At 46.7% G+C, this 17246-nt stretch overlaps 2 protein-coding genes across 2 annotated transcripts in view; one reads left to right on the top strand and one right to left on the bottom strand.

Moving 5' to 3' along the window:
- Nucleotides 1-17246, bottom strand: part of LOC135393811 (cell adhesion molecule Dscam2-like) — a 306350-nt gene that overhangs the window by 155595 nt on the left and 133509 nt on the right. The window lies entirely within an intron of this gene.
- LOC135393812 (ubiquitin-conjugating enzyme E2 2-like) lies at nt 5146-6662 on the top strand. Its single transcript, XM_064624092.1, has 2 exons — nt 5146-5591; nt 6148-6662. The coding sequence occupies exons 1-2, from the start codon at nt 5237-5239 to the stop codon at nt 6450-6452; spliced, it is 660 nt and encodes a 219-aa protein (XP_064480162.1). The 5' UTR covers nt 5146-5236; the 3' UTR covers nt 6453-6662.

The raw sequence follows: 17246 nt of genomic DNA, 5'->3' as shown, positions 1-17246 counted from the left end.
GACATCTCGGATGTGCCGCGAATGGTAACGATGATGGTATTGCGGCGAAAATTGCACACACAGGCACGTTCAGCGGGTGACAAGGCACAATGGGAAGTGAAGACGCGAACATGAAATAGCTGCGCTTGATGTTTCACACAGAAAGAAGGCAGTCAATGCTGCTCAGCAATAATGCTTAGCGATATTTGAGATCCTGAGTGGACAGACGCCTTGTGGAGAACGATAGGACGGACGTTCTGTTCTGTCGTCTATTCCACATTAGTTGCCGCTGAGAAATAGCAACGAGTAACTGCAGGGAAAAGACGAACGCTATTTTGTCATGCGAACTCGCAGCTTTAGGGTCGTGTCGCTCGGGGAAATTCCGGTAGTTTAATATTTCAGTTTTGCATTCATTTCTGAAACAACTCCGTGAATACTTTAATAGTTCTAGTTATTTCCATACTTCTCCGCTTCCACTTGATGGGCAAGATGAACGACTCTAACAAAGGTAGACAAGAAGCGAAAACAAGAAATGTATGTAGTGAGGATGAGTGGGGAAGTCTACCGCTTACTCAAAGCTACGTCACTAACCTAAGTCACACCGGTTATTACGAGATATGAAGTGTTGAGTTGATGGGTGCATAATGCTACTACATCCCAGTCATTGTCGTGACATGAAACCCTCACGGTCAGATAATGGCGGTGCTCAGAAGCATAGATGGCGTACACAGTATGAAGCCATCGTAAAATATAAAATTCAGTAATCAGTCCATGCAATTTGAAGCAAAAAGGGTCAGGTCGTGACCCGGCCATATTTTGAACACGGACAGGGAATAATCTCGAGCCTGAGTGCAGTCTAGTTTCAAAACATCGAAATATCTCTATATATATCGAATAATTCGAAATATCGAAATATCTCTCGACCTGATGCTCTTGCTTCAATATGATTCCAGTTTTACTAAACAGTGTCAAGGAGACAAGTTGTTGAGTGTTGATTTCGTGTTAGCGCCGCGAAGCAACTGTATCTATGAGCGGCGTACAGATATGAACAGATGGAGAAAGGACAACAGGAAGGAGTGGGGGACAGGGGGGTTAGTATGCGTCCTGGGGCGACTTCAGGAGGGTACTGTGCCGACATTCGTCTGGAAAGTCTTCGGAAAACCCAGGGAAAACCTCATACAGCACAGCCGGTGGTAGGATTAAGGAGTGTGTATCGTCATCAAGTAAGGAACCTGTCGATGAAGGCAGGCCCTTATACATGTAGTGCAACTCTTGCCTACATACTGGAGAACAACTCCATCGGAAGGGGGATTGCTGTGCGTACCTGCCAGAGCATGCGAACAGTCCAGAACTCAGGAAGAGTCGGCTAGAACATAATCTCCCATTGAGGATGACGGATGACAACCACCGACAACCAACACGTGTATTGTCATCGAGCAAGAGAACACAAGCGTCCCTTAGAGATTTCAGGAACAAAAGCAACGCGTCACGCTGCTGTGTGATATGGAGCCAGGCACCCAGCACGGATGCCAACGTTAACGGTGCCTTAGTTATGTTATTCATCCAGTCTCGTGGGATCTCGCTGCATCGTAACGTCCAAAGGAGAGCAGGGAACACTGCTTTCTGCCGTATTTGTGGATGACATCATAAGCACATATTGGAAGATGCACAGTAGGGACCGGGAGGGTTATTTCTCCGCCTGCTCTTCATACACGGCTAGGTTCGCCGTAGAAAAATTAGTCATCATGGATTTGAATTTTACAGCTTTCTGCGTGTGGCAATACTGTCATTCAGAAAACGTACCAGGACACAGGATGTTCGAAACAGAGGCAACACTTTTTTGTACTGATGATGATTAAGATGTTCCATCGCGATAGGCGATACCGCACCCGGTTACTCGTGATAATTTGGTGAAAATATAATGACGAGCCCTATACAGTGACGAGTGAAGGACCACATTGTCCAGAAAGGTGAGACAACGTCTAGGGAAGCACGCTGGTGAGCTGGATTTGATCAAAAACTACGCTATCGTGTCCGCGAGGAATCCGGACTTCTAACATTAATGTGATATCAACTTGGAGATGCCTTCCGAGAAGAAAACACCAAAAAAGGTTAGCAAAATTCGTTCGTGTTTTTTCATAAAATAAAAAACATCGAATTCGAAACCAACTGCCAGCTTCCGATTGAAATGGCCCCGCCCTGCTTTGCGTCTTTCGGTGACGTAATTGGCATTGCCGGCGAAATTCCCCATAACCCAGCTGACTACATCGGGAGGCTGGTTACAATCCGATACCACCGAAAGCATGAACGCAGATGTTTCTAGCGACTGTTCTGCAGCAGATTTCGAGTCGGAAGACACGATTTTGTGTGATGGACAGCCTGCCTCCGTAACCGACTCCAGTGACGTCGGTCCGCACATTGCTGGCTAAATTCAGCCGGGAGAGCGCAGCCGGCTGCAATCCGAACAAGTTCATTTTCTAATCCTTCCGATGGTTTCAAAACGAAATACAGTGAACCCTCGTTAATATGACCCCCGATAATCTGACATACGCGCTTTACGACCATGCTCCTGGGGAACAATGCAGTGAAACCTCTGCAAATCCCCCCCCCCGTTAATATGACTATTCCGCATTATGACCAAAATTTTCGGGAACGGCCACGGTCATAATAACGAGGGTTCACTGTATTCCGTTTACATAGATTTCAGGCACCCACTATTGCGATCGCACTATTTCAGTTGAACTGCGTTGTTTGTCCACACAGGCAGCCCTCGACGACCACTGCAGCAAATGGTCATTAAATATGCGCGTTGCGCCCCAGGCGTGGAACGTTGCAACTTCTCAGACAGCATTCGATCTAAGGCCTTTTGAGAAGCCTACACGTTATACGCTATTTCGCACTACGGCCAATTGTCATTGATTTGAATGATCATTGAAGACTGCCCGTGTGACAGGGAAGTGTAGTCCTGAAAAGTTGCTAGTGTGAGCTACGGAGGAGGATGTGCTCCAGATTTTTTCATTGTTTTGAGATTACACTTGTGGCGTACGGTGACGCATGGTCCTGGCTGTATCGTGACGGGAGTTAATCCGTGGCATCCGGAGAATAAGCATTGGGACCCAGTGAGCATTGGGATGTGGAAAGGGTGTCAGTTGCTCACTGGCGCGAGACCACGGGAGTCATTATGCTAGAAGAGAGCTGCTTCTGCGGCGCCCACTCATTCCCCACGACTCCACGGTGGCCAAGGAACCCACTGTTCCTAGACAGTTCCTAGCCCGTGGCCTGCTCTGTACGCGTTGCAGTAAGCCGCTTGCAGATCCGCCACAACAGCAGGGCGGACGATCCGGGATCAAGGGAGCACTATCTCAATGGTTTGGGACGCGGATTTCGAGTCTGCGAGTGCTACTTATACACAGGGCGTACGACAGACTAAGTATTGCAGAAAGGAACGACATTCTTCCGTTCTAAATGCTGCGCTTGTTGATGACGTTAAGTCGAAAGGTGTTGTCTTTGCACTATGCCATCTCATAGTATATTACGGATGCTGATGCAGAATCGCCGTTTTCGACGACTCACTCGTGTGTACCGCTAGATAAGTAGAGAATTTCTCTTCTACGACAGTGTAAAAATTGTGTCCAACAACAACAACAACAACAACAACTTTATTTTCATCATGATGATGGTTGAAATGTTTTGATCGCCAGGAGCAATATTGTTCCCGCTTGCTCAAGGTCGATGAGAACGGTCTCCGAGTAGGTCGGGTGTGGGGGCATGGTTGCTTCGTTGCCGAAGCTCGTGCAGACTGACCGAAGTAGTAGGGACCGGCAGGGACCACGACGCATCCGGTAGTGTCATGCTCTCTCTGATGAAACCAGTGCGACTCGGACATGTCATCTGCACCACTCTGTAAAAGCCACTACATGTGCATTATCGCATTTTCATGAGCGGTGGGTGACGACAATTGTGTACACGCAGACCTGGTAGTACTATATAGCACTACCACGTCTGCTGTCTCTCTTTCATGTAACACCTCAATCGGAAGTCCTCAGGTTTCCTTCAGAACATGCCGTTACTCGGACATTCTTGGAACGAGCAAGAAAGCTTCGAAAAGTATTCGATGAAGATGCTGCAGTTCTGTGGAGGACTGTAAGGCTGTAAAGCACCGCCGTCCGCACAAAGTCTTTGTGCACTGCCTGAAGGGGGCGCTCATCATGGCTCCATCCAGGTCCAGAAATATGTCGACTAACGGAAATCCATCGCAGCGCCTTAGCTTCAAGATGCAAGATGTGAGGAGTCCATCGGAGATCCGAGTCGATGACCACACCCAGATATCGATGGAAACGATGGAACGCTCAACCTTTTTTGCACCAACATACAAAGTAAAATTCGTCATGACCTTAGTCGGTGCTGGATGGCAGACCGTGATTTTCCTACTGCCCAATACGCTAGAGAATGTGCGAATAATGCATTATTCGTATTGCTTATCCATTCGTGTTCAGCGTACCGGTGATAGTTATGTGAAGAACCTCCTGATGGGCATAGAAGGTACTCTCATTTCTTTCTTCTTGGCGTCAAGGCTTCCGAGTAGTGTGGAGCAATCAAGGGCAGTGTAGGCAAAGCAGACCTTTCTACTGACGTTGTCAGGTCATTTTCATTAAAGGCAAAGTTCCCTCCCGAGCATAATTGAAATGAAGATGACCGTCAGAAGTGTTTTACTCTTAATAGGACTCCTGAGAGTCCTTTTGTTCGACGTTGACCTACTTACAGAGTTATACGTACTTTGCTGAGAGAGCTGGCAGCAGTAGTCCAGTGGAATGCGACGAGCCACAAATAAGACACGTACCACTTTCGCTGCCCAACAACATCATTACCTACATAAATAGTTGCGTTATTCAAGAGCGTGGCAGGATGGCGCAGAAGCGCGAGTCATGTACACATTGTTGTTCACCATTGTGTACGCATGGGCGCAACCTAGTGGGCCCCTGCTCACACCAAATGATCTGCGCTTTCCGACAGCAAGGGACTGGACTTCAAACGAAGACGGCTTTAGGGGATGTTTTCGAACAGAGCGCGTGTGCACCTTCGTTGATTTGAATACCATCGCCTTAAGGACACACTGTGGCCGAAGATTATGAGTGTTCGGCAGTATAGCCCGGTTATGTACATGAAGCCAGGTAACCCTCACATCCGCTTAGGAGATCGCGCTGAATGTCCCACTCAAGAGAAGACATCATCTTCTGTGTCTTCTGCGCCTTTCGCAATGTTATCACGTGAGGATCAGCCGCTATCGAAGAAGACAAGGAAGAAAGAGACTCCATCTGGCTGTCAGGGTGCCACCCGTGTCCGAGGAAGTGTACAGCGGGTATTTTGTGATGGTAAGCTAGCCGAACAGTTTGTCAGGTACAGAAAGTCGCTCCTTTCGGAGGGGCAGTGTGTGTTCTCTCACATGGCCTCAAGCGCGGCTCAAAAGCCAGCGCTAAGTAAGATCCAGAAGGAACTTCGCGACATCACCCGGAATCCGCCTGAAAACTGCTCTGCTGGACCCATCGACGCCTCGAACCTCTTCATATGGCATGCCACCATTGTAGGACCAACGGAGACACCCTTTGAGAAAGGTTCGTTTCTACACAGCTAACTCGCAACCGTGACTTCCCTCGTCAGTTCAGTGTTTGTATGAGTGTTATATAATTGGAGGTTTACGTCGCGAGACAACTGAGCGTATGAGTGTTGATATCAGTGTCATCCTTGTGTGCTTGGGCTCTTTCACGCAAAATTCAATCGGCAATTTTTGACAATGACCGTTTTGTACAAACTGTGTGTACTACTATAGGATGCTTACGTCGCTTTCTTGCCATGCCGTATCGAGTTCATTTACTGCCTCACCCTTCTAGAGGGCACTAGCTCCGTAACGGCGAGACAGCTACCGTTTGGTTCCGGTTTTTTTTTCTTTCCCTGCCATATTTTATTTAGAAGACTTTGTAGACCTACATGATGGGAGCAAATCGTCTTGCAACCGTGACGTTCTCCTGCGAGTGAAGTCGCGTGAATAAATCATATTATATAGGAGGCAACAACCATTTGCTTGCTGCGCAATATACGCTTCGTGTTCCGTGATGGGGGATCGTCTGCAGACCACTCTAACCCGGCACCATAATCTTTTTTCCTCCCTAGGCTTATTTAAGCTCAGGATCGAGTTTCCTGAAGATTACCCGTTCAAGCCCCCTCTCGTAAAATTCACAACACGTATCTACCACCCGAACATCAACAGCAACGGCTACATCTGTTTGGATATTCTCAAGGGCCATTGGTGTCCGCAGCTTACAATTGCCACCGTGCTGATGTCCATTCTGGTGCTCATGTGCAACCCCAATGTGGACGATCCTCTGGTTCCTGAAATTGCCACCGTGTACAAGCAAGACAAGGAGGACTACAATGCCATAGCCAGAGAGTGGACCCGGCGATACGCCATGGACTGAAGCTATTCAATTTTATTTCAGGACGACTAAAAATTGCTCTGCTTTAAATGGACTGCATAGTTTTCACATTTTTCTGAAGAAGCAGCGGAAGGAGGGTTTCATTAGACGGTATCACATCAGGCAGTAACGTTTTTCTTCCTTCCTTTCTTTTTTTCATTGCATCTGACAACGGTGTACGTTCCATCCTTTAAATAAATTTGGCTGCGCATACCAAGATATTGAGTCTTTCACGACCTTCGAGAAGTCGGTGCCTATACCGGCCACTTAATCAATACGTACCACAATATCCCGCCGTACTGTAAGAAACTAATCGGGCTGATCGAATAATAAATTAATAATGTGTTGCTCTCGCATTGGGACATTGCATATAAGAACTCGATACAGGGCGATTAAGTTGATAACACGTTAACCAACTAGGTGGCCAACCTGAGAATTCGTGGAGTTCCGCCAGGGGAAGTTTTAAGTGGAAAATGGTGTGCTTGAAATACCGTGTAACAATTTTGAAACTCCAGCTTTACCTAAGGGAGAAAGCAAAAGAAAAGCTTGGATTGTGACGCCATTTATGTATTTCGAGAGGGCACATAGTACGTCTGAGCCACCGGTACCTGTTTTGCAATACACGTTTCAGTGAGAAGACGAAGAAATGCGCGCGAGCTACAAAATTCTGAAATGTGAAATCGTGAATTTCCTAGAGAATTCCAAGGTGTTCCAACCAAAAGTCTTAGTTCCAAAGTCATAGATCTCTTAGCAATGTTCCCCTTAAATAAAGTGCGTATCTGCCAAGTACACTCCAAACAATAGTACAGCTCCCGTCAACCTTAATAATAACACTGGAAAAAAATTCGGCCTCCGAGCGTTACCCCCCTGGGAAATGTTAAGTGAACCAAATCCTTGGGTTAGACTAACTTAATAATTTTGTTCAATTAAGATCTCCTCACGGCCCCAAGAGTTGCTGTATAATCGCGCTAGGGAACGACACCTTATTTTTTTCTAGTGTTATTGTTAAGGTTGACGGCAACTGTACATGAAGAATCGAACAACAACCTCCGCAACAAAGCTTATTTGCAACGGGATGGCAAACCCCTCATTCCCTACCCCTCTTCACGTCATCATCTGCCGACGTTCTTTGTGGCCCCGCTTCTATAAGTCACATGGAGAAAATATGAGGGTACAAGTCCAGTCAGGGTGTGCACTTCGCGTAATTAGCTTTCTCCAATATTCCGTTCTATATTGGACACAGCCTAAGCATACCCGTAAGTTCTCAGCGATTATACATGACCACAAGGATATCCATCGACAAGCGCAATGTATGCTCCACATGCATTACTTGCTAACATTCCACTCTCCCACAAAATGACTAACAGCCGCGTACCAGGCATTACTAACAAGAGAAGCCCTCCGTGCACTTTCATGATATATCGTATCGGAGAACTAAACACTCCGCTACAACTGCCTGCCCTCCAAAGTGTATCCGGTACGACGTCCTGTCTAATCGATTAGGCAGTAAGATTACTGAGACGCCATCCAACTTGCATCAAGAGCCCCATCGAGTCCACTCGCACACCCTCCGGGGATCCATCAATAATAGATGAAACGGAATAAACAAACGAAAATTACGGAGGCACAGATATTCGGGCACCAGTAATTCGGCGCAAGCAGAGAAAGAAAGAAAGAAAGAAATGAGGCAAAAAGAGTCAAAGTAGAAGCCGACTTAAAAACTGCACATGAATAACGGATGACGTCCTGTCAGAAGAAGCAGGCCCGATGGATTACTGCGGGAAAGTCATTTGTTAGAATTAGCTGCTTCATCAGGGATCTGGCCGCAGACTATGCGGAATTTTAAGTTAGAACCTACTGACGTTACGTGCTCTCCTATGCGTTCCTCATTTAGGAGGGTCAGTTCGGGTCTAGAGCAGAAAGAAGCGTCATTTTTGAGCTTCCCATGCACAGAGGAAATGGGCCGACCTGCGGTGTGTACTGCTTGCGACATACTTGTCTTGTATCGACAGCTTCCGGTTTATCCTGTCTGAAAACTACAGTTGTAACATGAATGTTTCTTCGGACTAATATACAGGGTGTCCCAGCTAACTGTGAACATATTTTTTAAAAATATATATAACACTTTTTCCAAGATGGAATCAATTGCAATATAGCATATGCTGAAGGGCACTCCCTAGCAGGGCATTAGCAAAGTCCGAAGGCAATGTCTTAATTAACTTTCATTAATTGACTTTTTAATTATAAAAGCTGCAAAGTTGTCCCAATGAGAACATCTGTTATCTGTCACCTGATATCGTAGCCGTTTTCAGAACAAAAATCCGTTCGATAGATCGCCCGCAAAAAATTCGTAAAGGAACGCCATTTTTTTCTTTATTTCGTTCATTGCGCTTCTTAGAAGACAGTACTGGAAAGGCTATCTAGCAGCAAGGTCGCGCGCAACAAACAACACTTTTGTGACGGCCAGTGAACAACGACGATGCGCCACTACTAGCGCGAGCCATGGCGCATGCTTCAGTTACCCGGCAGAACGACCCTCCGGGGCTTTCGAGCATCACCCATCAGCACTCATGTAGAGGCGCACCATGTCCTTTTGGTGACCCGGACAACGAACACCATCCATTGAATCCGGTAGAGAAGTCGGACATTCACCATCTACCGACCACTCCGAAACAGGAGGTGCGGTGCCTCTTGCCTCCGAGGACTCGCTCGGCGATGCTCCATGCCCGCTCAACGACCTCTCAGTTTACCGCGCGGCTCACGCGCCTCACCACACCCAGCACGTCACGGTCACCTTAACAGCGTCACACCGCCTCCAGCTTCGCAGTGGCCCTCCTCGGGCACCCACCAGCGCCACCATTCCGAGCCACACGATCCAGTCCTGATCGTGGCACATAGTTGTCGACTGCGCATTACCACAACGCATTTCCCACGCGCCCAGTCCAGGATCACAGCACCCGCAACCTTCCCATCTACCCTCCCCTTTGGTCCTCACCTTGGGAAAGTCAGCAGCCAACCGCCTACTGGTCTGACTAGGGGCACCTGGACTACTGTTCCACTGGGGACTCGCAGGGAGGCCACCATGAACTCCGTTCTCGGGCCTCCCCGTCACTTACGCTCACACACCGGTCCCTGTGCTGTCAGCCACTCGCCATCGAGCCCACATTTTCATTCTGCTCTTCACTAGAACCCGCACGGCTCACTATGCACTTGTCCGCGCCATACTGCTGATGCTGCACAAATTGCCACAATCACAAGACGTGTACACAGCCGTACCCCAACACACGTGTCGTCGTCATGATCATCTTCATGGTGTCGACGCGGGCCTCAAGCAGAAGCACCGTTCAGCGTCAGAGGGAGGGGCGGAGGAATGATGTGGCAGAACGTGGACGACGACGATGCGACACTACTACAGCGCGCAATGGGTCCAGCGCGTCCGGCACTCCGGGACACATCATCATCGCCGATCAGGACCCATGCAGAGGAACGCCACCGCCTCTAAACAACAACAATTTTAATTGATGATGATGATTGGGGAGTTGTATCGCCTGGGGCAATACCCTGCCCCATTGCTGGTGTTGATGTGGGAAATGGAATAACGGGTCGCCTCACAGTGAGAACCGAAGTCCTACGGTGTCCAAGAAGGCCAGAAGTACTGATGGAGAGGCCCGGAAAGTGTGGTTCGGGAAGGTTGGCAGTGCGGGCAACGGAGAAGGATGTGCTCTAGATCTTCCAGATCACCGCAGCGACGGCATCTTAGGGAGTCAACTTGTCCCAAGCGGTAGCGCAACCTAGCTGTGAAAGCCACACTGAGTCGCATCCGATGAACTAACGCAGCGTCTTGACGACAGGTGCTTCGTGGCATCCAGAAAACGAGCGTTGGAACTCTTCGAAGCATGGATTGGAGGGGGGGGGGGACATTCATTTGTCCATTGGCGTGGAACACGGGGCGAGAAGCAAGGGGTATCACTACATGTTGAAGAATATGGAACGACAGTCTCTTCTCAGCAGTTCAGTACTCGTACGTCTCCGGTATTGAAGAGCTGGTCTGCGGCGCTGTCAGCCTGTTCATTCCACACGACACCACAGTGGGCTGGTACTCAGCCTATACCCTGATTCGTACACAAGCTGGTAAACCATTAACACATCCGTCACTAGGGGTGCGGACGAGGCTCGTGTGCCTGTGTTTTCAATTGCTTGCAGCGTCCACCTCCTCTACATTTTCAAGGAACTCGGAAGAAACGATAATTTATTTTCAAGTTTTATCTGTACACTACTTAATGCAGGGAGGCGGAATAACGCTTGGTGAAATGGCAAAAAAAGGTGAGTGGAGAAAAGAAAAAAGAAAAGAAAAGGCTTAGAGCGACGGGTATAACTCCTTCTTTATTCGTATTTGCAAAGGAGATACCGAAATGTAGCTCTGTATCGAGAGAGACCACAAACTCAACTTGCGACTCCAATTTTAGCCGCAGCAATCACTGCACGAGGGAGCTTTATCTTGCACTTTTTTTTTTTTTTTTTGCTCTAAAACCTGCCTTCATCTACATCAGCAGAGGAGAACACGATGGCATGCTACCCTTTTCACTTTATTTACTCTTACTGCACATTCCCGACACACTTTCTCGGTTCCTCGCTAAACGAAGTCGGGCGAAGTCAAAGCCCCAGCCGAGGCTAAAGAAGAGAAGAGAGCTCTTTTCGTCACTATACTTTCCATTTCGGTTGGCCCCAATCTTCTTTCCTCCTCTTTTCCTCTTATCTTTACCTTTTTTTTTTTAATCACCCATGATTTTCCTTTGCCCTTTCTTGACCTATCTTCTATCTTACAATCCTATCTCTATGTTTGAGTAACTCTTTGATCTCCTGCCAAAATTCCTCCGTTCTCTGGGACGATTCGTCATTGTCACTTTTGCTCCAATGAAGTAGAAGGGACGAGATACACAGGCGAAGAAAAAAAAAAAATCGTGGGAGCTCCAAAACCCATCACTGTATGCCGCGTAGCTCCACCCGGGCCCCACTGATCCTTTGAATGATCACCAGGTTATTATTATATTCCCGCTTTTTTTGTTTTGTTTTTTCTCGGCAATCAAGTTTAATAATGGCGAGAACACAAAGTACTTGCGAACTTGCGCTATAGCGTTCTCAATTTAATGAAAGCCGCGTTATTGAAATAAGGGAAGGGAATTTAATATGGTCTATGCATCCAACTTTGCTTTTTGGAGGCTTTCTTGCGTGGGTGTAGCTTGCGCTATATATGCTAGCGGTGAAGTGTTTTTTTATCGAGAAAGCGAGTTATATGAAGAAGTGGTCTTTGATTTCGGTGGATGAAAGGGATGACGACAGACGACGAAAGGCTCAAAACCCTTAAACCTTGTTACACATATCACGATTACGGGTGGGAAGGTTTATGATATGTTCGCGCCAGCCTCCGTCTCTACGGGTACCGCGGTAGCGTTGTTAGTAGGAGTTTTTAGGGTACCGTAAGCGTACCCTGACGCGATGTGCGTCGGGGTGCGCTTACGGTCCCCTAAACATATATCCCGTAAATCCCCTAAATATCCCTATGCGCCTCGCGAAAGGGATGAGGAGTTTCTTTTATCATTCCGTGTTAGCACCGCGAAGCCGCTATGGCTATGAGCGGCGTACCGGTGTAGACAGGTGGAGAGAGTACAGCAGGAAGGGGTGGGGGACAGGGGGAGTTAGTATGCGTCCTGGGCCGACTTCAGGGAGAACTCTGCCGACATTCCTTTTCGGAAAACCCAGGGAAAACCTGATACAGTACAGCCGGTGGGAGGAGGATACGGAGCTGATTCCGCGAAGTTGTGGTGCAACGGACGCGGCTCCGACTGCACCATCGTAGCAACCTCTATACCAAACATGTAAGCAATTCAATGGGTCACCTGTCTCGTACAAAATGTGTTGTGCCTCGCGTGTTTCGATTGCGATCTGCGTAGTTATTTTGCTTCCCTACGTTTAATTTCAGTCATTTCAGGAAGGAGAAATAATCGTCTTCTGCCGTGAAGCGGTTGCGTGGAATTCGGTGACGCCTCGCCGGGTCGTCATCTTATGTTGAATTCCAATGGCAGAGTCGGAGCAAGTGGCAGGCTCCACAGTGGAGCGGCTTGATCTGGCCTAGAGCAACTGTTCCGAATCTGCGACTGGAACACTTCCGCACAACTTGGAGTTAGCGCTGGGTAACCTCCCTTGGTGGATGGCGGCCAGAGACGGAGGAAGAAGAAGAAGAAGATGCTCATGTTCCATTATAACGCCATGTTTTGCAACGCCAAGGTCCTCCTAATCTCCTAACGTTGCCCTGGTAATGTCTGATTCTCGGTTCCTTCATGAAACAAAATCGCCAACGTACGACGCGAGATACTAGTCACGGCGAAGACGCGTTGCAAAGCAGCCATGTTGGCGAAATAGAGACAGGAAATAGGAAGCACGCGCGACAACTGACACGTCACGTAGAGTTCCGGTTGAATCTGCCTATTTTGGTGGAGCAGTCTGGGTTGCTCCCTGGAGCGACCTTGGCTCGAATGCCGCTCCGAAGCTGCCATTGGAATACTCCAGAACTGTTCCCAATCTGCCAATCGAACAGACTTGATCTCGGCGGAGCAAGAAAACTTGCTCCGGAGGCGCTCTGAATCTGCCATTGGAATTCAACATTAACTTCACGAGGTGGATTCGGAAGGGGGCTCCCTTTCAGAACGAGGGTGTCATTGGTCCGTATAGCGTACGCGCTTCTGACTGAGCGGATTGCGACTTGATTGGATCACAGCGATACGTACTGTCGGTATCGGGGGGCTATTAAGGTTCTCTAATTCGCTAATCAAGAGAAAGGAGGTGTGCCAGGAGTGCAAGGGCCATCACATCACGAGACTGTCAAACGATGAATACGGCAATTAAGATGTGGTATCACTAGTACGACTACGCTGGATGATATTGGAGGGGGCTGTCTATCTATATAGTATGGGACCCATACAAAAAGAATCTGACGGACCAAATAGAAAAAGTTCAAAGGTTGGCAGCCCGTTTTATAATGTCCAACTTTAACTGAAGCGAACCGACTCTGTACCTAATATGTTGGAAGTCTTGCAATTAGAAAGCCTAAAAAGCAGACGTAGATTAGCTAAATTAAAGTTTTTTGTTTTTTTCTGCTGTATCATAATAAGCTAGAGCTCAATAGCCAGAGATATTTATAATCTTTGTCATCACGGTCCTAGCGAGCACGACAATTAAACGCCTCGTGTGCAATTAAACGTATCGTGTGTGTGATAGTGAGGCTGTAAAATCATACGAAGCAATTGTAGACTTGTTCAAGTATTCATATTTCCCCCACACAATCACAATCTGGAATGCATTACCTGAATATAAAATATCTGCGCAAAATGGTATCTGCCTTCATTGAAACCCTGAGCGATACTGATTTAATATAACGTTACAGCTATTGTGGTCCTTCAATGAGATTCTTTTGTTAATTTTGTTGTTTATTATTAGTGTTATGATTAGTGATTATGGTAGTGGTGAACCCCCCTGTAACGGTTCCACTTAGGACTAACAGTATTGGAAATAAATAGATAAATAAATAAAAATCTCCGTGAAGGCTACCTACAAAATATCTGGGTGAGGACTTATAGAAGCTCAAATCGATAGAGAGTTTAAGTGTACCGTACGCTATCGCTTTTGCGTACGTAAGGGATAGCGTTGGTGGCCCTGCGCAAGCTTCGCTCGGTGCGCAAAACCACCAACGCTATCCTTTACGTACGCAAAGGAGATAGCGTAGGATGCACTAAAACTCACTATTATATATTGCTACATTTTGCAAGTATACGTACTACACGAAGGCCACGTAACCACACTGAGGCCTTAGAGGTCGATGACGGTACTCCAATATATACTACTCCGGTACTCCGGAATATATGCGTGGAATAAGGGAGCTGCAGCAATAAAGTACAGTTTATCGCTCGCTTGCCCTTAGCCTGTCCCTAAGGGCACGGCCGTGGAAACGGCGTCGATACATCAGCGAACACCACCGTTGCAGAAGTGATACCGCAAGCGCTTATCGATACTACGGCTGAACTAAATCATGCGATGGTTATGTCTCACAAATCACTATCGAATGCAAATCTCGCGTATAGGACAAAGGCGGCGGAAGAAGAGAATAAATTCTTACTAGTCAGGTAACCATAACCATCCACCTAAAAACATTTTCGTGCCGTGAATGTGTGGCTCACCCGAACGTGACGTTTTTTGTTTTTTTTGTGTGTTTTTGCGTTCGTTAAAAACTGCCACGTTCGTGTGAACGACACTCCGTTTATACTCTGTCTGCGCCCGCCCATCAGCATGTGTTTTCCTCAGAAACAGGTCAGGCGCTGCTCAGTTCTTTGGGACGGATATACAGTCCGTAGAGAGAGAGAGAGAAAGTGAGAGAAAGAGAGAGAAAAACGAATGGGCGAACATTCCCGTAGGCTTTTATGGGTCCGTATATGCTGGCCCTTAGAAGAGCGGATAACACACGGACGAGAAACACATTCGTGTGAGGCCGACGTTAGGGAATTGGCCTGCACTTCACCGATAAGCTGCACAACCCCCCCCCCCCCCTTTTTCACTTCCCGCGTTTTTCTTAATCTTATGGAACCGTCATCATCACCACAATTTAATACCGCTTGTGTAAAATTTAATTCAATTAAAGCACTTAGCACCCTTTGCCGTGCTGGTTTCACCCAGAACCCTAATAAGCCAGAGTTTTGCTGAAATATCCACGACTATGAAACGTACAGTAAGAGCTCATATTTCACGATAATTCGACAAAGCACGTCTTTTCAAGAAACATGCGTATATGTCACCCCCTCATTAGAACAGCGAGGGAACCCAAGAAGAGAGATGCGGCGCAATCAGCAAATGTCAACTTCATAGCGAGCAGTGACATCGAATCTGTATTTCAGGACCGCGTTCTAGGCATGTGTCGTCGAGTTCCTCGTTCCTGTTATAGTTCGTCACAATTCACTTCACTTCTAGGGATACAGCCATGCATGTGCACATACAGTTCAGCGACCGGAGGGGGTGGTGTTATTCTCCTTTTATCTTTGCATCTTATTATTTTTCTATTTTCTTTCTGTGGGGTTCATCCATTTTGGGGTCCTTTGGGAGTAGCAAAACTCGTCAGGTGACGAATTCAGTTTCTTCATTTATATATTTCATTCATATATATATATATATATATATATGTATATGTATAGTTGAAATAAATGGGAGACAGAAGACGAAAGTAGGGGAAGTAACAAAAAAGGGGTTTATTAAAACTTAAAAATTATAAAAGTTAGGGAGGAAGTCTACGTTACGGCGGAAGCTCCGCCTTCTTCGGGACAAAAGAGCTAAAGCGATATATATCGCTCGCTGAGTGACCCCTGGTTTGCCAATCCCGAACGATGCGCAGCTACCCAGGGCCGACGAGCCGCAAACACGGCGAAACACGTGTCCTCTGGTGCTGTCGCATCGTTCAATGAGTATATATATATATATATATATATATCTTGAAAAGTTGGATCGGACGACTACGTAATTATAGTTGAAATAAATGGGAGACAGAAGACGAAAGTAGGGGAAGTAACAAAAAAGGGGTTTATTAAAACTGAAAAATCATAAAAGTTAGGGAGGATGTCTACGTTACGGCGGAAGCTCCGCCTTCTTCGGGACAAAAGAAGCTCTTTTGTCCCGAAGAAGGCGGAGCTTCCGCCGTAACGTAGACATCCTCCCTAACTTTTATGATTTTTCAGTTTTAATAAACCCCTTTTTTGTTACTTCCCCTACTTTCGGCTTCTGTCTCCCATTTATTTCAACTATATATATATATATATATATATATATATATACAGGGTGTTCAAAATTAAGCTTTCACTAGCACTTTATAAATAGGCGAACAAAAGCAAAACTGGTGGTATTTTTCTGTTCCTTGAGTAAGAAGCAGGCGCTACATAATTAGCAGCACCTGTTTCTTACATAAGTAGCGTAAAGTTATCATCCGGTTTCCTGTCATCGCCGTGTTTGCGTAGCGCTCGTGAAAGCTGAATTTTGAACACCCTGTATATATATATAGGTTGAGGTAAAAGGGTTATCAAATAGCCACGAAGTTTTACAGAAGTTCAAAATGAGACGCGGAAACAGATTTTAGGGAAGTTACAAACACTAGTTTATTACATAGGGAGACGTTAAAAAGTAAAATGGGCAAGGGGTCGACGTTTCGACAGTGGCACTGTCTTCGTCAGGACAAAAGACGACAGAATAAAATCTTTTGTGCTGACGAAGACAGTGCCACTGCCGAAACGTCGACCCCTTGCCCATTTTACTTTTTAACGTCTCCCTATGTAATGAACTAGGGTTTGTAACTTCCCTAAAATCTGTTTCCGTGTCTTTTTTTTTAACTTTATATATGTATATATATAAAGGAAAAATAGCAGGAGCTCTTTGGCTGCCAAACTCAAATTCAGAACAGCGTGCATCCGGAAACATTATATAACCCTTTATGAAAATCATAATCCAGCCAGGTAAGAAGATGCATCAAAGGGCCTCCACGACGTCGAAATATTTTTCGGTTATTCTTCTGGAAGTAATCTGAGGCGGTAACCAGCACCATAGAGATGAGTTTTGTGAGACCGTCCAACGCCGGCATGCATAACGGAACGAGATGATAGAAACTAACGAGCCATGGCACCGTTCCTGTGCCAAGATGATGGCATATGCACAAACTTCCTCTAGCTACCGTTTTTGCCGTTCGTGGGCTCGTGGCTAGTAATTATCCTG

The sequence above is a fragment of the Ornithodoros turicata genome, chromosome 5, assembly GCF_037126465.1.
Source record: "Ornithodoros turicata isolate Travis chromosome 5, ASM3712646v1, whole genome shotgun sequence".
Lineage (NCBI taxonomy): Eukaryota > Metazoa > Arthropoda > Arachnida > Ixodida > Argasidae > Ornithodoros > Ornithodoros turicata.
The sequence above is the reverse complement of the archived record's forward strand: the minus strand, read 5'-3'. Positions and strand labels throughout refer to the sequence as shown.